This window comes from Thalassophryne amazonica, chromosome 5 (assembly GCF_902500255.1).
Source record: "Thalassophryne amazonica chromosome 5, fThaAma1.1, whole genome shotgun sequence".
Lineage (NCBI taxonomy): Eukaryota > Metazoa > Chordata > Actinopteri > Batrachoidiformes > Batrachoididae > Thalassophryne > Thalassophryne amazonica.
Genome location: NC_047107.1, coordinates 116,680,432 through 116,700,924, shown reverse-complemented (window position 1 = coordinate 116,700,924; position 20,493 = coordinate 116,680,432). Strand labels below are relative to the sequence as shown.

Sequence of the window (20,493 nt, the reverse complement as noted above, 5' to 3'; positions counted from 1 at the left end):
CAGACATAAAGACATGGATGACCTCTAATTTCCTGCTTTTAAACTCAGATAAAACTGAAGTTATTGTACTTGGCCCCACAAATCTTAGAAACATGGTGTCTAACCAGATCCTTACTCTGGATGGCATTACCCTGACCTCTAGTAATACTGTGAGAAATCTTGGAGTCATTTTTGATCAGGATATGTCATTCAAAGCGCATATTAAACAAATATGTAGGACTGCTTTTTGCATTTACGCAATATCTCTAAAATCAGAAAGGTCTTGTCTCAGAGTGATGCTGAAAAACTAATTCATGCATTTATTTCCTCTAGGCTGGACTATTGTAATTCATTATTATCAGGTTGTCCTAAAAGTTCCCTAAAAAGCCTTCAGTTAATTCAAAATGCTGCAGGTAGAGTACTGACGGGGACTAGAAAGAGAGAGCATATCTCACCCATATTGGCCTCTCTTCATTGGCTTCCTGTTAATTCTAGAATAGAATTTAAAATTCTTCTTCTTACTTATAAGGTTTTGAATAATCAGGTCCCATCTTATCTTAGGGACCTCGTAGTACCATATCACCCCAATAGAGCGCTTCGCTCTCAGACTGCAGGCTTACTTGTAGTTCCTAGGGTTTGTAAGAGTAGAATGGGAGGCAGAGCCTTCAGCTTTCAGGCTCCTCTCTGTGGAACCAGCTCCCAATTCAGATCAGGGAGACAGACACCCTCTCTACTTTTAAGATTAGGCTTAAAACTTTCCTTTTTGCTAAAGCTTATAGTTAGGGCTGGATCAGGTGACCCTGAACCATCCCTTAGTTATGCTGCTATAGACGTAGACTGCTGGGGGGTTCCCATGATGCACTGTTTCTTTCTCTTTTTGCTCTGTATGCACCACTCTGCATTTAATCTTTAGTGATCGATCTCTGCTCCCCTCCACAGCATGTCTTTTTCCTGGTTCTCTCCCTCAGCCCCAACCAGTCCCAGCAGAAGACTGCCCCTCCCTGAGCCTGGTTCTGCTGGAGGTTTCTTCCTGTTAAAAGGGAGTTTTTCCTTCCCACTGTAGCCAAGTGCTTGCTCACAGGGGGTCGTTTTGACCGTTGGGGTTTTACATAATTATTGTATGGCCTTGCCTTACAATATAAAGCGCCTTGGGGCAACTGTTTGTTGTGATTTGGCGCTATATAAAAAAATTGATTGATTGATTGATTGATGTGGAACTGTATTGCCAGGCCATGGCAACATTATCAAACATGAATCTCATCTTTGGCACGTCCCCAGGAGCATTTCACAGCACAGGGTGGACAGGAGCCAGGGACCACAGTCTATGGTGAAAAGCCTCTCACCTGGCTGCTGTGTGCTAGAAACAACCACGGCATACATAAATCCCATGTGTACAGAGTTGCAGTGTGCTGTTGAAGTGAGCAAAGAAATAATAAAGAAATTAAAAGTTTGCTGAAAAGGCTGCGTCTGATGGATGTTGTGCACATGGGAAAGCTTGGCCCACTGCCAGCAAACTTTAGAAGCGAAAGATGTCCAGTGGCTGACAATGGCGCGCATGCATGCACGTGCACCCCACACACGTGCACCCCATGCACGCGTAGCAGTTCATTCAGCCGTTATGAACACACACACACACACTGAGCAATCATTTCATCATTTCAGCACCTGTTCTATGCACACACATGCACCTGAAGTCAGTGAGCGCTGCTGGGAAGGAAAGGACAAGCGAAGGTGTGATTGCATGAGTGAGCGAGTGACTGCACCATTGTTGGCTTGGACACATATGGTGTGAGTCTGGTCCATACGTTGGTTGTACTACAATGTCCAGTACCGACAGGGCCTGTGCAAAGGGAGGACATAATGCTGCCTCCCACTCCGGTCCCATGTTTGCCATCTAGATATTTGGACATCAGGCAGTCTTCAGCACCTTTTATGGCCATCTGACAGCAGTCTGTGTCATCTAACTGTTGGCTAAATGTGCTTTGGATACAATTGTGCAGGTGTGGACGGTCTGGACAGGATCTGCCCACAGTCTACATGCCTCTTTCCCTGCCAACTGCTTCCGGATTATGGCCATTTTTGCTGTGTTGGTCTGGTTCCTGCAAATTCTTACTGTGTGTGACAGGGGCTTAAGAATTTTAAGTTTGTGGCATTGTGGACTCTGGTTCTGACCCACTCAGATATGCATCAGGCATTTCTGTAAAAACCTAAAACATCTTTCATGTGAGATTGCAGAGATACGGTTCTATGGGGGTGTATGTGTGTGTGTGTGTTTCAGCTTTCAAAGAGCAACTGCCAGTACCATAAAATATTTAAGGAAATCAGCAAAGACGAACAGCTCCGACAGAGTGAGTCTTCCTTCATCTCATTTAATTCCACTTTAAATACTGAATTTATTTGTTGTTGCCATTTTTTTGTTGAAGACAAAACTTGTATAAAGTGATGTTTTGTGCCCATTGCCAGGCTATACGTGTGCCCTGCAAAAAGACATTCTGTACCAGGGAAGAATGTTTGTTTCTGACCACTGGATCTGTTTCCACTCCAAGGTGTTTGGCAAAGACACTAAGGTACTCACAAAGTAACCTAGTAACCGTCTCTGACCACTGAAGTGCTGCTTATAGTTTGAGTCACAGACACAGAAAGACTGAAAACATTATTTGAGCAGAAAAGTTATTTGTTACCTCCGCCAAGGAGGCTATGTTTTCGGTCGCGTTTGTTTGTTTGTCTGTCTGTCAGCAGGATAACTCAAAACGTTGTGAACGGATTTTGATGAAATTTTGTGGAGTGGTTGGAAATGACAAGAGGAACAAGTAATTAAATTTTAGTGGTGATCCGGATCACGATCCGGATCCCAATGCTAATGCGTTAGCATGTCTATGGCATTTTCAATGTTAAAAGTTAGCATTAAGCAGTTGCAGCTGTCATCACGTTCGGGTGCATTTGTTTTCAAATTGTAATATTTCTTAAATTTATTTTTGTTTATATATTAATAATCTAATTATTATTATATACAATTTTAGAGAAAGAGACAAAAAGAAATAGATCACTGTGCCAAGGAGGGAATCTCTTTAGGGTCAGTGACCCTATTGAGGCTTTTCAGGTTTCAAATCCCGCAAAACCTCAAAGAGGTTACTGCGCTGCGAGATCCCAGTAACATTGAGAACTGCACTGAGGCTCTGATCACGCTTCACTTTAAGCGCTGCACACAGACAACACCATTAACATCGCAACATAAAACTTTTTATATTGTGCCTAAAACGCTTGTGAATATTTCTCTGGGTTTTAGACATGTTATTGCGTTTGTTTTATGTAAACATGTGAGAATCACAGGCTGTCTCTCCGTTATTTTCAATGGGAGCTGCTGTGAGCTACAATCGCTTCCTGATCATGTCGGGAAAGTGAAGTTTGCTCTTTAACGTCTTGATTATTGTTCTTTACAACACTGTCCTCTTTGTTTGAGACTAATATATATAATATGTCTGAAATTCGGTTTGCACTTATTAAATTTCACGCAGATTAAACGTAGCAGACACAGATTTTTTGTTATAATTGTTTTAGCAAGTTTTCAGGGTATCCTTCAGCAGTCTCTTATTAACATGATGAAAAGCATAAAAACATTTTTGTAGTATAATATTAATTTACAATTGTCATCGTGTGGATTCTCTATGTTGTTTTGACTGCAGCGACTCTCTGGCGCGCAAGGGATTATGGGATATGTGAATACCCCGAATGGCCTTGTTTAGAGAAGTGTTTCATAAATGTTAAAAAATTCATATATTTGCAGTTTAGTTGAATAATAAATTGAATTTTGTCTCTTATTTGTTTTTGTCTATAAGCACATGCGATATCAATATCAGTGCTCAGATGACAGTAGCTTCTGGTAAAGGTGCAAGTTGCAATAAACTGTGATGCCAAGCGCTAAGGATACATGCTATCCAGTCACAGCAGATGAAACTTTTTTTTACTACTGAGCAAACATCATTGTTAGACTTTTTTAGGTTCAATGATTCCACGGCGTGTAGATGTTATGGCGTCAGTGACCCCATGGCCTTGGCGGAAGTTTGCACTCTCTGAGTGCTTCTAGTTGTTGGATAAAAACATTTTGTTGAAAGCAGCTGAAATATTTTGTTCTGGTGTTCTGTTTGAATAAAAGACTGATTTATCCCTGTCATGACCTGGTGACAAACCTGGGTCAGGTTTCATTAAGCAGTCTAATCTTTTAGTCTACTAAACTTACTTAGTCATCTACAGTTAGTTGCCCAACATCATCTGTCTCATCGCTGTTTCACATCAAAAGCTAAACTTAAACTTATTAGCCGTTTTACATTAGTCTATAATTTTCATAGGCATAGCCACCTCGCGAGCACCAATGCCAAGAATCACCCCCAATGCATGAGAGTTTTGTTTATTTCCGGGTTGGTTGTTGCCACGAACTATCCAGCTTTTGTTGCGTTAACTGGCTTTATTAACATTTACGGACACATACAAACTGTAGGACGACGTGCTTAGCTCTTAACCTAGCAGTTTTTCTTCTACATACTTACAGCACTTCCGTTGAGCCTGTTTGTGCACACAACACTTCTCAGAGTAACAGCGATGCCTGGTGGCTAATGTAAGAACTCTTCTAAACACATCACATGACAGTTCTCTGCTACAACCATGGCCAAAAGCAGAGGAAGCTCTCCTTTTGGCGGAATACGAGCAACATGGGGGTGGTCTTGAGTGTTTGTTCCATCAAGTGGTGATACAGGATAGCAACCATTTTCATTTTCTTGACTAAAATACGATTAGCTTCCTCTGTACTGGGCTAAAAACTTTAGTTGGGTAACACAAAACTAGCCAAATATGTGCTTTGTGCAATTACTAATGTAAAAAAAAAAATTAGTCAACTAGGTTAGTTTATTCAACTAAACAAATTAGACTGCTTTATGTACCTGGGCCCAGGAATATCTCTGACATTGCACAATGACCCTATCTGAATTTTCTGTGATGCACAGTGGACCTTGCATTTAGAGCATGTCAGACCGGCCGACTGCTGTAAAAATGAACGAGTCACTGATTTTCAGAAATAAGCAACTTCATAAACAGCAAAAAAAAAAAAAAAAAGAGTCAGTTTCTGCAGATATGCACTTATATATTTCATCATGGTGTCTGTCCGTCTCAGATCGCCATCCCCCTGGTGTCCGTCACGTACATTAAGAAGACCAAAACCGCGATCTTGTTGCCAAATGCTCTGGTGATCGCCACGACAAATGACAGGGTGAGAATGTATCATGTTATTTATTGTATTTAAACACGGCACATCTTCTGTCCTGGGCATACATATTTCATGTGCAGATAGGTGATACCTGGGACAATATGTCAATTTTTGGGGGCCTTGCAGTGCCAGATATTGATAAATGTTTTATGATATTATCAGAAACTGCTGAATCAAACTGTTTGGCATTTCAGATTTTACTCTGATAAGAATGTCTGTCCATGTAGAGAAGCATGTCCTGCTGAGGCGTGTGGCTGCTGCAGTGTTGATGTTCAGCAGCCCCTGATTGTTCAGGGATACCACAATGGATGTAGTAGAGATCCATGATGGGATTTGGCACAAATGGATGCCTGGCACAATTCCAATTTCCCAGAGAAACAAACACAGCCCCTGGTCTTCTGAAGAGGTCCCCATGCATGTATAACCAGGATCCCCTCTACTTAGAGTCCTATCTCACTGGGCACATCTGTTGGAGAGCTGTTGGAGATGCAACTTAGCGACCAAACATGCGAACGAGCGACAGTGTCACATTGGGTATTTCACTGAATCAGCCACTCACAACTGAAGACAAATGACAGATTTGCATACAAAGTATTCAGCTCTTATTATCCTGCTGTTATCCATGTGAATAGACTGTGGAAATTCCCCGACTGTTCCCAATATTGCCAAAACTGAATAAATAGTAGAATAATAATTAATTAAAAAATGTTTAATAAAGTATACAGTGATTTGCAGAATGATGTCCCTGGATCTATGTCCTATCTTCCATGTCCAATATATAATCCATCCATTTTCTATACCCGCTTACTCCAATTAAGGGTTACATATGGCTCCAAGATTCATGCACAGTGATTGTTCACATACTGGAACAGCCTTTTCTCTGTGACACAGTGATGTCCAGCAGTGCTTCAGAGGTGTGCATCCTTTGGCAATAACACTGTAAGGCACTTCAAATGTTCCCTTGTTTTTTCAATCGAGGTGTTCACAGCAGATCTGAGGTGGATTTGCACATTGATTTGGCACAGATATGTCCTTCTCCATCCTCCTGTTTTGGCTCTGATGGACATGGCATCACATTTCTGCAGCACGGCATTTAGAAGAAAGATTTTCCAGGTTTAAAGACACATACGTGTCCTGTTGGAGCTGGAACTGAGCAGAGTGCTGTTTAATGAAAGCATGTGATCATATTTTCTCACTATTCATGCGTTCCTCACAATGAGCACATCAAAGAACTCCCAATGCATGTCTTCATAGAGACGAGGGATGGGGGAGAGAGAGAGAGAAGGGGGTGAGACAAGTTTAAAAAGGTGTTGCAGCCCAGTGAGATAGCACCCTTAGCTGCTGAGATCTGATATATACATTTACTCAACAGCCACTTTATTACGTATACCTTGCTAGTACCAGGGTGGGTTGGGTAGTACCATATTAACAAGATAGCATCACACAATCACCCATTTAACCAGACTGCCAATTCTCCTCCGACCTCTGACATCAACAAGGCATTTTTGTCCAAAAAACTGCAGCTCACTGGATATCTTCTCTTTTTCAGACCATTCTCTATAAACCCTAGAAATGTTTGTGCATAAATGACCCCATAGATCAGCAGTTTCTGAAATACTCAGACCAGCTCATCTGGCACCAACAACCATGTCACATTCAAAGTCACTTAAATCCCCTTTCTTTCCTATTCTGATGCTCAGTTTGAACTTCAGCAAATCATCTTCACCACATCTAGATGCCAAAATGTGCTGAGTTGCTTCCATGTGATTACCTTATTAACTATTTGTGTTAACAAGCAAATGAACTTGTGTACCTAATAAAGGGGCTGGTGAGTACATATACTGTATACACACACACACACACACTTTTCAGATGTGCGCCAGTTTGTCATTCTGACGCCATTCTGCATGATTGTATGCGTGACGGGGGTATTAGATTCCAAACATCTTGAGAGAGCTCTTTGCTTTTACCCATCATGAGATGTTTCTTGTGTGACACCTTGGTAATGAGACACCTTTTTATAGGCCATTACTTGGGATTGAACTAGTTCAGGGGTGGCCAAGTTCGGTCCTCGAGAGCCACCTTCCTGACACTCTTAGTTGTCTCCGTGGTCCAACACACCTGAATTCAATGAAAGACTCATTAGCAGACTTTTAATGAGCCTTTCATTGGATTCAGGTGTGTTGGAGCAGGGAGACAACTAAGAGTGTCAGGAATGTGGCTCTCGAGGATCGAACTTGGCCACCCCTGAACTAGTTGATGAATTAATTTCTGTAGTATTTTGTATGTGTGGTTTACTTGGTTTGTTACTGACGTGATGAATAGCACCTTTAGGAATATATTTACTGAGAAAACTGGTGACATGTTCAATACTTGCTGTATGAGAAAATCACTCAGGGCCTTAATCCCCAAGTCACTGTAGATGTGGAGTAGTGCAGCAGATAAATGCATATATCATAAGAATCTTTCATGTTGTCATAAAGGCACCAAATTTGGCATAATGTTACTTCTTCATCTACATTTTTCAAAAAAAACAAACAACCAACCATTAGCCACTTCAATTTACTGTTTTTGTGTTGTTGTTTTGTTTTTTTAAAGATGGGACCTAGAAATATGTATTTCCCTCATATATTTACACAATCTTGGCTTACTTCAAGGTTGAACCTGTTAAATATTGTACTGTGAACTTGGTAGATTTGAAATTAACTTCAGGCAATATTTTCATGCTTTTTAGATGGATCGTGTATGTTTTAAATAAGTGTACATGCATGCTGTCGAACGTGCAGTAGTGTTTGGGGTGTAAAGGTTTAGTAGTCAAGGTTGTATTTTTGTTTTTAAAGTCAACCAAGTTCTTTGGACGGATACTAGTCCTTACTGCTTACCTAACTTTGACCTATGAGTGTAAGTAGTAGTTGTTGTGCATGACAATGGCCACACCCAAGTACACCACATTGGCTTGTGTGCTAAACAATTACTTCAACATTATAGCCCCTAAAATTAAAAATTCATGTGCCAAACAGCTTTGCCGAAGAAAAGGACTTCTCAGAAGTATTTTTGCCCAATTTGGTGCTCGTATCATCAACTGAACAATTCCTACACTTATCTGATGCACTATACTGAGCACCTTGCATAGCAGTATCTCAACATCAATGTGTGTTACAGCACATATTGTCGCACGGCATATATTGTTGCCACGACCACATAGGCTGACATTCATGGCCACAGTGCAGCACATATTGTTGCCAGCAATGATATGTGTCCAGGTTTTACAGCACATATTGTATCCAGGGACAATACAGTATGTGCCAGGTGTGTTAGTGCATACAGTCCACTGCACCAGGGACAATATGTGCCATGAACATTGGTACATATTGTCACCAAAATAACGCAATAGTTGTGTGATTGAGAGAGAGAGAGAAGTCATAATAATTTTGTATTTTATTAATTTGTGTATATAAATGGCTTTGTAGCCATTTTTAAGTATTTCTGGGTTTTTGTTTGTTTGTTTGTTTTGGTTTTGTTTTTTTATCTTTGTTGTTTGTTTTTCTGTGTTGCCATGGGGACCATGATGGAAATAAGTCTGTGCTTTTTCGTGCCATACTCAGTAAATATGTATATGCATGTATATTGCCACTGTTACTTCATTACATGTATTTTGCAAAATCAATCAATCAATCAGAGAGAGAGAGAGAGAGAGAGAGAGAGAGAGAGAGAGAGGAGAGAGAGAGAGAGAGAGAGAGAGAGAGAGAGAGAGAGAAAGTATGTGAGAGAGAGAGAGAGAGAGAGAGAGAGAAAGTATGTGAGAGAGAGAGAGAGAGAGAGAGCAGGCAGGCTCAATAATTCAATAACTTTTAATGAAACAATAAGGCTTTCTTCAACAATATGTTGAAATGTTTGCACACTGCAACCATGTTGGACTTCATGGGATACAAGTGATCATCGAAAAATGGGACTGAGCAGGTGTCTTGACACTTGCACGAATTAGAGCTGCGCACCTCGTGGATAAAAGCTGGTTGGAATCGCATGTAAATATGTGGATCAGCGCAAGAACTGTTTGTGCAACGTGAATCCCCATGTTATTGTTCCCCCGGTGTCGTGCCAAAGTAGTTATTCGCACTAGGAATTGTATCCCCTGATGCGGGAACACGCTCTCACTCAGTGCAGCACTTACAAACATTGTGCCGCGCTTATAAACAATTTCCTCCGCACTTCCAGACAAAAATAACAGTATGCTGGTTGTTCAATACATGATTTAAAAAATCAGTTTCATAATCATTTGACAATGTTTAATGCGTTGAGTCTTTTGTGTTTTTCATTTATCTGCTGGTTTCACAGCCTCTCAGTGAAAGACAGAAACAGCCTGAACAATATTGTTAAAATTTGTTCAAAGATTATTGGAGTGAAACAAAGAGACTTACACTCTTTTTGTAATCAACAGATCCTCCGGAAGGCTGAAATCATCTTGTCCATGTCAGGTCATGTTCTTTTAGGAGAGTTTTCTCTGTTTCCTTTAGGACGCAGTTATGCATCCCCGGTGTGTAGAACCAACCGTTTTTTAAAGTCATTTATACCTTCAGCAATTTGACTTTTAAATGCTCCATAGGTCTGCCGTGTCTTTATTTATTTATTTACCCATATGGAAAAGATATATATAAATTTTATAAAGTTTGTATCTGCTCTATCTGGAACTTGTAAGTAATACATGTGACAGTCAAACCAGATCTAAGATCCTTAGTAAATTTGTATAATATGTGACTTATATAAATTGGGAACTTACAAGAACAATATATGACTAATTCCACATACAGAATCCTTAGTAGATATATGTAATATCAAACTGAGACTTATAAACACAACACATGTCAAATATAAAGTTTATTACTGGAACAGATGTAACTTCTGGTAAGTTTTTTCTATTTATTTTCCATATGGGTATTCTTGCTATTCATTTTAACTTCTTAAGTCTGTTTTATTTGTTTTTTTATTTGTTTTTATTGTTGTTATATATTGTTATTTTATTTCATTTTTTCTTAAATGGACTGCTAAAATGAAATTGCCCCTTGTGGGATTAATAAAGTTGTTGATTGATTGATTGATGCATGTGTGTCTTCACGTCACAGAAATGGTATCCAAAAGATGCTGTAAGAGGTTTATTTAAAAAACACGTTGTAAGATAAGACATTTATTTAAAAAAAAAAACCCACACTGTAAGACATTTACTAAAAAAATGTTGTAAGATATATAAAAACAAACACGCTGTAAGATGTTTATAAAAACATGCTGTAAGACGTTTATTAAAAAACACTCTGTAAGATGTTTATTTTAAAAACATGCTATAAGTCGTTTATTTAAAAAACACACTGTAAGACGTTTACTATGACATCACTCTCAAGATAATCTACAATGATTTTCACTCTTTTTTCAGTTCAGTTAGTTTATTCGAGATTAAAATATGAACAATTATAAACTGTACACTCTTGTGTAGAAGCTGTGACTTTTTCTTTTTTAAATAAAAGATAATCCCTTATGCGCCTGTACTAAATAAAGACAAAGCTCCATCAAATTTACTGCAGTAATTGGGTACGAGCTAAAGTATCTTTAAAGACAAAAAACCTGATAGTAGTATGTAATACCAGCTTTAAAGATAGCGGATACATTTTCTGGCAGGCTGAGAGGTGCTGACAACCCCTATGCATCTGTACTAAACAATGACAAAATATCTTCAAATTTACTCTAGTAATTGGATATGACCTAAGGCATATATGAAGGTGAAATAAATGACGGTCAGATGTAATACCAGCTATAAAGATAAGCAATACATTTTCTGGCAAGCTTAGAGATGCTGGTTGCCAGAATCTGTGTCCCCAATGCAACTGTACTAAGGGCCCCTCACACATAATGCGAAGTCTGGACGAAGTGCAACACTTAGTGCACATGACGCAGGAATCGTGTGCAAACCGTGTAATGTCGTCCCTGCCTCCAACGCCTCGTACACCCATTGTTACAACTATTTGCGGACACAAATGCCTAAAAGACAAAGTGTGTGCTGTGCGAACCCATGTCACCCTCTCGAGGCAGGTGCCGGCCAAATTCCAGGTGATACACACAAACATCTAACACTGCTCGCATGGCACTTAGAAAATGTGTGGCCAGTCGCACTCTTGACATCAATCAATCAACTTTTTTCTTATATAGCGCCAAATCACAACAAACAGTTGCCCCAAGGCGCTCTGTTGACATGACAACAGACTGCAGACAATCACTTTCGTACTCACAGAGAAATTTATCTAAGTCCCTTACAAGTGTGGCGTTGGTGTGTGCGCTGAGATGACAGAGCCTCCAAACCTTGTTGTGATTTGGCGCTATATAAATGAAAATAAATTGAAATTGAAAATGACAGGAAGTGTGTCCTCCCACTGATGCAGCTGTGGACATCTGTGGATCTGGACATTCCAGCTGGACACCACGTACTATGTTTGGATGGACATGGACAAACAACTGTCCACTGTGACATGTATATGTCTGTTTGCTGTTATCAAGTGGACATAAATAAAAACATATATCACTGTGGTGACATGCTCCAGTGAGCAAACATGCACATGGCGTGCACATCCAATCCAATCTATTTATAAAGCACATTTAAACAGACCCGAGTCTCCAAAGTGCTGCACAACAAAAGCATAGACACGGAAAATAGCAATAATAACAATAATAACAATAAAATAGGTAAGATAAAATAATATATAAATAGATAAAACCATGATAAAAAAATGAATTTCAATAAAATAAAAATAAAATAAGACACAAGGACCGTACATGGACAAGCTGCTCTCAGGTTGAAACCGTCAGATCAGAACATGCAGCAGACGATCTCACTGTCATGTCACCCACGTGAGCTCTGTTCCACATGACGCGGTGTCCTGCAGCGCATCATTTCCAAGACACGCGTGTACGGCCAGTTGGAGACGCACCAGCAGATGTGGACATGAATGAGACAAGTGAACTGCTTCTCATTCATGTCATTTCATGACTGTATGTCTGTGACATGGGTCATCTACATAGAAACAAATGGGGCATATTTTATTGCTTGCTTGATAAATGTGTTTTTTATATAGTGTGTGATTTTAATTTTTTTTTTGTAATTCAGGTTTTCCATGTCCTTCCTGATATGCGGTAGATTCCCGCAGCTTTCAAAAACAGTTCCATAACTCAGTGGTAGAGTCTCTGACTGGCAATCAGAGCTTTTGGTTCATGTCCAGTGGATAGTATTTTTTTTTTCCCACAAAAGTGGCGCGATGTGGTCCCACAGGTACCGGCTGGTTTTATTGCCCAAAAGACACTGGCGTGTGCATGAACTCTCACACTAGGTTCATGCATGCCTGCCTGTTGGCGTGATGTTTTGTGGTGCACTAATTTCGAACTGTTTCACCCTGTTTCGCTGTTTTTGTCCAAACACTGTTCAAAATTCGCAGTTTCTGTGAAGGGGCCATAAATTTACTGTAGTAATTGGATATGACCTAATGTATATACAGTATGAATCTGAAATAGCTGATTGTAGGACTTAATACAAGCTATAAAAGTAGGGGATACATTTCCTGGCAGGCTGAGAGATCCTGGCTCCTAGAATCTGTGTCCCCTGTGTAACTGCACTAAATAAAGACAAAACGTCCTCAAATTTACTGTAGTAATGGGGTATGACCTAAGGTATCTATAAAGACAAAACACTTGATGGTAGGATATAATACCAGCTATGAAAATAGGGGTACACATGTAAAAAAAAAAAATCAATGTGATTTATTGGAAAACAAAACAACCCAACGTAAAAATCATCATCCACATCTCATCCACATAAAATCTTTAGAAGATTGCCTTGCATCAGTGAGAAGTTGGATGACTAGCAATTTCCTGCTTTTAAACACTGATAAAACTGAAATGATGGTTCTTGGGCCAGTGAGACACCAGTATCAATTTGACCACCTAACGCTTAGTGATGTATGACACACGAGCGTGTGTCATACATCACACTGACAAAGTGAGGAACCTTGGGGAAATTTTTGATCCTACATTGTCCTTTGACCTCCACATTAGAGATATTATGAAGACTGCTTTCTCCCATCTGCGAAATATATTGAAGATTCGTCCCATCCTGTCTATGGCTGATGCTGAGACCCTGATTCATGCATTTTTCTCTTCTAGATTGGACCATTGCAATGTTCTATTTTCTGGTTTACCACAGTCCAGCATTAGGGCTCTCCAATTGGTTCAAAATGCTGCTGCCAGACTTTGACAGGAAGCAGAACTTTTGACCACATTACACACATTTTGGCATAAGTTCACTGGCTTCCTGTCCCAGTGAGATCAGATTTTAAGGTTCTGCTACTAACCCTATAAAGTTGTTCACGGACTGGCACCTCCCTACCTAGCTGACCTAATTAAACCCTATGTACCAGCTTTGCGTTCTCAGGGTGTAGGACTACTTTTTGTACCTAGGGTGAATAAAACGTTTGCAGGTCACAGAGCTTTCTCTTATAGTGTCACTGTTCCATGGAATGAGCTCCCAGCATAAATAAAACAGTCAGATCTGTAGAGACTTTCAAGTCCAGACTTAAGACGCACTTATTTCCCCTTTCGTATGGCTAGCATACTGGCATAGTAACATACTATGCTTTTTACCCTTTTAAATTAATTTTATTAGGACATGGAGCGGGCTGCGGCCTCAATTTTATCTAAATTCTGGGTCGTTTAGTGAAGCTTAGGACTAGTGGCCGGCGACCACCTTAGTATTTCTTCTATTTTTCTTGTTGCTTTATGTTGACAAATTATACTGTATTTGTTGTTTCTCTGATGCCTGATTCTGTTTTTTCTCTCTGTTTCAGGTGCAGCTCCATCCAGAGATGGATGTGATGTCTGTTTCTGAAACCCTCCTGTCCTGTGCACTGGCAACAATGTTATTGTTTTTGTACAAATATTTGCTCATTTTGAATTGAATGTGTGCAACACGTTTCAAAAAGCTGGGACAGTGGTATGTTTACCACTGTGTTACATCACCTTTCCTTCTAACAACACTCAATAAGCATTTGGGAACTGAGGACACTAATTGTTAAAGCTTTGTAGGTGGAATTCTTTTCCATTCTTGCTTGATGTACGACTTCAGTTGTTCAACAGTCCGGAGTCTCCGTTGTCGTATTTTGCACTTCATAATGCGCCACACATTTTCAATGGGCGACAGGTCTGGACTGCAGCAGGCCAGTCTAGTACCTGCACTCTTTTACTATGAAGCCATGCTGTTGTTGAATGTGGCTTGGCATTGTGTTCCTGAAATAAGCAGGGGCGTCCCTGAAAAAGATGTTGCTTGGATGGCAGCATGTGTTGCTCCAAAACCTGGATGTACCTTTCAGCATTGATGGTGCCATCACAGATGTGTAAGTTGCCCATGCCATGGGCACTAACAAGCCCCCATACCAACTGACAATGGTTTTCTGAAGTGTTCCTGAGCCCGCGCGGAAAGATCCTTTACACAATGATGTCTGTTTTTAAAGCAGTGCCGCCTGAGGGATCGAAGGTCACAGGCAGTCAATGTTGGTTTTGGCCTTGCCACTTATGTGTAGAACAGAAAGTTCTCCAGATTCTCTGAATCTTCTGATTATATTATGGAGTGTAGATGATGGTATGCCTAAATTCCTTGCAGTCCTTTTCTGTTCAACTGCACGCTTTGGCAAACCCATGGTGAGGGAGGGAGCGTGCGAGACGACTCAGCAACTGCGCCACACATCATTCTTGTCTGTCTTCATGTTGTTTTGGTGGTTGGCCCTTCCTGACAGAAGTTGTCGGTTAGCCTTGAGTAGGATGCTGAAGGCTGATCGAGAAGGGCGGATGGGGGTCTCACACAGACACACACACACTACATACCTTCTGTCTTGCAAGAATAAATTGCATATATGTGTATTAATGTTCATAATTGGTTCTGCCAGTGTGGCAGTTACCATTACTATATATATGCAGACGGGGAAAAAAAGCAACTGCACCACACAGTGACTATTTTATCTGAAATTTTCACTGTGCTTTTGTAAAGTGTGAGGGTTCAGGGTCTCTGTCGCGCACCCTGTTGTGTCACTGCCATCTGCAGCAGAAGCAGCAACGGTGCCAGCATTTTTATTATTACTGAGCCAATATCACCCGAGCGCTTTGAATAATTCACCAACATGTGAGTGCTAAAAGTCATGCTGAAATGATGTGATGTTCTGCAGCCAGCGCAGAAGCATCTCCACGTTACGCATTGCCAGTCAGTACAGAATGGATCGAACCATCTTTCTTGGTCCTGTGTGCATTTGTCGTGAAAAGTCCTGGTGCTGTCAAGAAGGCTGGCAAGAAAATAAATGTGACACTTTACATGCACTCGCACGATAAACTGCCAGAATAGAACCTGGTGCGTATCCACGGGAAGCCTACATTTTAGACCTCCATGCAGGTCTCCACGCATCTGTTTGCTGTCCTCACGTGGAAATACATCAAAACATATATCGCTGTAGCGACGGGCTGTGGCGAGCGAGCGCACGGCGCGCACATTGACAGGCTGCCCCAGGTGATATGGACCGTCAGATCGTAACACGCAGTGGGTGATCTGAATGTCACATCACCCATGTGAGCTCTGTTGCACAAGACATGCGCGTAGGGCCGGACATGCCCGCGGGGCCGGCTGGACACACTGGACCAGTAGATGTGAACATGATAAGAACGCCCTGCATTCATGTCATTTCATGACTGTACGTCTGTGACCATGGGTCATTTACAAAGGAACAGATGGTTCATACTTGTATTGTTCACTTGATAAGAGGAATTCAATAAAATGTGGCGTTTTTTATGGTGTGTGGTTTTAAATACATCCATCTCCTTGTTGATTTCAGGCATTTTTCTGCATCTTTTACAGGCCAGCGATGGTAGTGCAGTGGTAAAGTTTCTGGCTGGCAATCAGAGATTTTGTAAATTGCAGGTTCGAATCATGTGGGTGGCATGTGTTTATTTATTTTCACAGCAGCTGCGCGATGTGGTTACACTTCCAGCTGCTCGCACTGTGTTCCCGCTGCAATGGTTTCGTGCACGCAACGGTGTTGTGCATGAAACCGTTGCAAGCGGGACCATTCACGCCTGCCAGTCGGCTCAGTGTTTTCGTGGATCGCTCATACAAGCTGTTCTGTCATGATTCGCCCTGATTTGTACTTATTCGTATTATGTGTGAAGGGGCCCTTACTTCTTGCTCAAATGACCGGCAGCAATATGTGCCTGGATTGTCGGTATATATTGTCGCTTTGGACAAATGTGCCGGCGACATGATGTGCCGGTGCCTTTGAACATTGGCATATATGGTCATGGCGACAATATATGCCCTACGACAATATGTGCCATAACAAATGTGTGTGTGGCTGTGAATGGGTGAATGTGAGGCATTATTGTAAAGAGTTTGACCACAAAAGTGCTTTATAAATGTAGTCCATGTACATTTACCATATCTGGCAAAAAAAGAAAGAAACTAACCCTGAACCAGGACAAACACAGTCACATTAACAGCAGCAAAAATGGTTGTTGTGCAAAAAGACGTCAAAAGGAGTAAACATTTGCAGTAAAATTGGTGTATTTCTGTTGCAGTACGTGTTTGTATCCTTCTTGTCCAGAGATAACACCTACAAGTTCCTGATATCCATATGTCTTCACCTGAAGGTAGAACAGATGTACAGCATGACCTTGTAACAGATGAAGGTCAAATCTACAACAAACATATCTGATGTTTGTCTGTTTTTTTTTTTTTCATTTTTTATGGAAAGAAGAGTCCATGCAGCAGCCCCATCCTATCTTCAGCAGAGAACAGCTTCAGAGGTCAAAGGTCACCACAATCCCCACACTTTCCTCTGGTCAGTGAACCATATAAATATGGCAGATTTAAGCCACTTTCAAGTCTCAGCCATCATTTTCAGGATCCAAATGTCCAGGATAGCAAAATATCTCAATCTGACCACAGTTCTTAGAAATTGCTGACACCTGCCTCAACTGTCAGGCAGTGTAGACAATATTGCTGATGAGGTCATCTGTTTATTTATATAGATTTAGTAAGTCCCTTCGGCTGCTCTCTTGTTTGCACTCGGGGTCGTCACAGCAAATCCAAGGTGGATCTGCATGTTGAATTGGCACAGGTTTTACACTGGATGCCCGTCCTGACGCAACTCCACATTACATGGAGAAATGTGGCAGGGGTGGGATTTGAACCCAGAACCTTCTGAACTGAAACCAAGCACATTAACCACTTGGCCACCACCCCTCTACTATTTATATTTATATTTATATTTCTATTATATTATATTTATATAGATTTACATTTTGTTAAATATTGTTTACTAGAGCTTTTGGCAAAATTCTGGTGTACCTGCATTAATTCTATTGTACCAGCATTAATGGTAAATGTCCACCAGGTGAAGATCATCGATTTCTATTTACTCACTAGATGGAGGACTGAGGCATCTGCTCATTGGCTGGCTGTTGCCAGAGTGTCACCATCTTGTTAGTATGTAACAACCAGACAGTGTGGACACGATCAATGTTTTTAAGAGAGTTTTAGGAAAAATCTGAATTTTCCATGCTGTTACTGTGCTGTGACATTTATTCAAACTCAGTCCCACATTTGTACAGCCACTATTTGTCAAAACAAATACAGAAGAGGATCAGACTATTTATATAATAGACTTGAATTAATTTGTTAGCCCGAATCCAGACAGAAAAGAATACCATCAGTTTGTCATACACACTATGTCTGCCACGACACAAGATACCTGTCGGATCATTATTTAATGTCATTATTAAGTTAAAGATGGGAAATAATCAGGGGTGAAAGTAAGAGCTTCACACGCTTCACACTGATTTGCTATTTCGGATTAAATGGGAAGGACCGGTGCTCTGTGGAATAGTCCCATAAACAAAAGCCCTGCACGCTGTCAAACCTTTGTTCTGCTTAGTAAAGCAGAGCATGCTTGCATGCTGAGCCTGCAGGGTATGTGACAGCACATAAGGCTCATTAAGTTCTGCAAGATAATTGAGTGGACAACTATTGCACCCTTTTAAGGCATCAACAAAACCTTAAAATCTGGTCTCACAGGCACAGGAAGCCAATGAAAGGAGACCAACAGCCATACGATCAAATCTCTGTTGTAATTAGCCTCAGTGCCTCTGTAGGACTTAGGTCTCATGCAGAAACAATTTAATGTGACATCTGATGCACTGGGCTTTATACACTTTGTTTCTATGATGGTTCTCCATCATGCTTGGTCTGTTTTGGCTCATTTCACTTTAAATTGCGTCAAATTGTTCTTGGTCATTTTGCACTGGATCATATTAACTTGAGGTTATTTTGGATGCCAAATTAATTACAAATTAACCCCCACAGGTGGGCTCAAATGTGTGCTTTACAAGTCTCAGCACTAAGCCTTTGGACTGCTAAAGTTTGCATTGTCAGTTGTTTTTTGGCAGAGTTTTCCAGCTGATTTCAGTGATCTGGATGGAACAGCGAGACACCAGAGTCAAGAAATGGAGGAGAGCAGCAGCTCAGATTCACAAACCCCCACTGATGACAAGATAGCAGGTATTAACAAACAACCAATCAAAATCAGCCAGTTGTCAAGATTTATTAATTAATCAAAATGATCAAATCAAATCAAATCAATTTTATTTATATAGCGCCAAATCACAACAACAGTTGCCCCAAGGCGCTTTATATTGCAAGGCAAAAGCCATACAATAATTACAGAAAAACCCCAACGGTCAAAACGACCCCCTATGAGCAAACGCTTGGCGACAGTGGGTCATGACATGCAATAATAACGGCAATAAAGAAACATGTAAATTCAAGGTTTGTCATTTACGTAAGCAAGTGTAAAAATCTTAGAATATCTGCCACACCAGTTGGATAAAAGCACACTTTGATCGTTTTCTGTATTGTATCATTAAGAATGGAATATTTTTGGACTTTCAACTGTTGGTCAGATGTGATAAATTTGAAGATGTGACCTTGGAGTCTAGCAAGCTGTGATTAACTTTGAAAATGTAGTTTATGCATTTTACAGAAGCAAAAAATAGCAAATTAAAAATAAAATCTAGATTAGTCATTCATTCGTTCATTTTCTGTCACTTATCTGAGTCCTGGTCATGGTGGTAGTAGACTAAGCAGCTCAAACCGAGGTAGCCAAGTCCTGTAACTCTCCCCGGAGTATCCTGAACAATTCCCAAGGTAGCTGGGAAATATAATCCCTCCAGCATGCCGTGAATCGTCTGCGGGGCCTTCTCCCACTTGGATGTGTCTGGAAGACCTCCATTGGGAGACATCCAGGAGACATCCTCACCAGATGCCAGTGAGGATACCACCTCAGGTGGCTGATGTTTCTTTGATGCGAAGAAACACTGGCGCTACTCAGAGTCCTGCCTGGATAGATGAGCTTCTCACTCTGGTCAGGAGTGTAAGCCCAGATATCTGACAGAGGAAGCTCATTTCCACCATTTGGATCCGTAACCTTATTCTTTCGGCCATTACACAAAGTTCATGGTCATAGGTGAAGATAGGAGTGTAAATCAACTGGTAAATTGAGGGTCTCACCTTCTGACTCAGCTCCTTCTTCACCACAACAGTCCAGCACAGAATCCATAAAACATCACATGCCACCCCAATCCGTCTATCGATCTCATTCTACACCTTAGTATAAGATGGCACTGCAAATGGCTGCCTCTGTGTTTTGCTGCACATTCTTTTGTCTGTTTTTGTATTTTACTCCTGTGATATGCAACGGTTCCTGGATCTCTTTCACCGCATTGAACTCTTGAAGATCAGGGGAATAAGGCCAGCGGATTTGTTTCCCATTTTTATCGAGCCTTCAGTGGACCTATTGAGCATTTTGGTCAAAGATGTCCTCACCTTGGTGCACGCAGCGAAACGCCACAGGACGGGGAGACGAGCCGGAGCATTTGTTTGACTGTGGTGCCGCAGCCAACGTACACTGCTACCAGGAATATTCCTCCCCAGCGTGTGCTCTCTGCAAACTAAAACCAAAAAACTCCAGCTACTGGTGGGAAAAAGCAAAGATTTCACCACATCTGCTGTTTTGTGCTTCACGGAGACGTGGCTCTGTGGATCAATACCGGTCTCTGCGCTGCAGCTGGTAGGCTCCAAACTTTTCACAGTGGACTGAGACACAGTACTCTCCAACAAAACAAAAGGTGGTGCA

The 20,493-nt window shown here is 41.0% G+C and overlaps 1 protein-coding gene across 1 annotated transcript in view; it reads left to right on the top strand.

Moving 5' to 3' along the window:
* The window catches only part of LOC117511177 (GRAM domain-containing protein 2B), a 94,982-nt gene that overhangs the window by 55,316 nt on the left and 19,173 nt on the right, over nt 1–20,493 (top strand). Inside the window, exons 4-9 of the mRNA XM_034171162.1 lie at nt 2,258–2,327; nt 2,443–2,546; nt 5,144–5,239; nt 16,880–16,951; nt 17,056–17,142; nt 18,749–18,860. Coding sequence (XP_034027053.1) covers nt 2,258–2,327; nt 2,443–2,546; nt 5,144–5,239; nt 16,880–16,951; nt 17,056–17,142; nt 18,749–18,860 — 541 coding nt within the window. The remainder of the gene's footprint in view (nt 1–2,257; nt 2,328–2,442; nt 2,547–5,143; nt 5,240–16,879; nt 16,952–17,055; nt 17,143–18,748; nt 18,861–20,493) is intronic.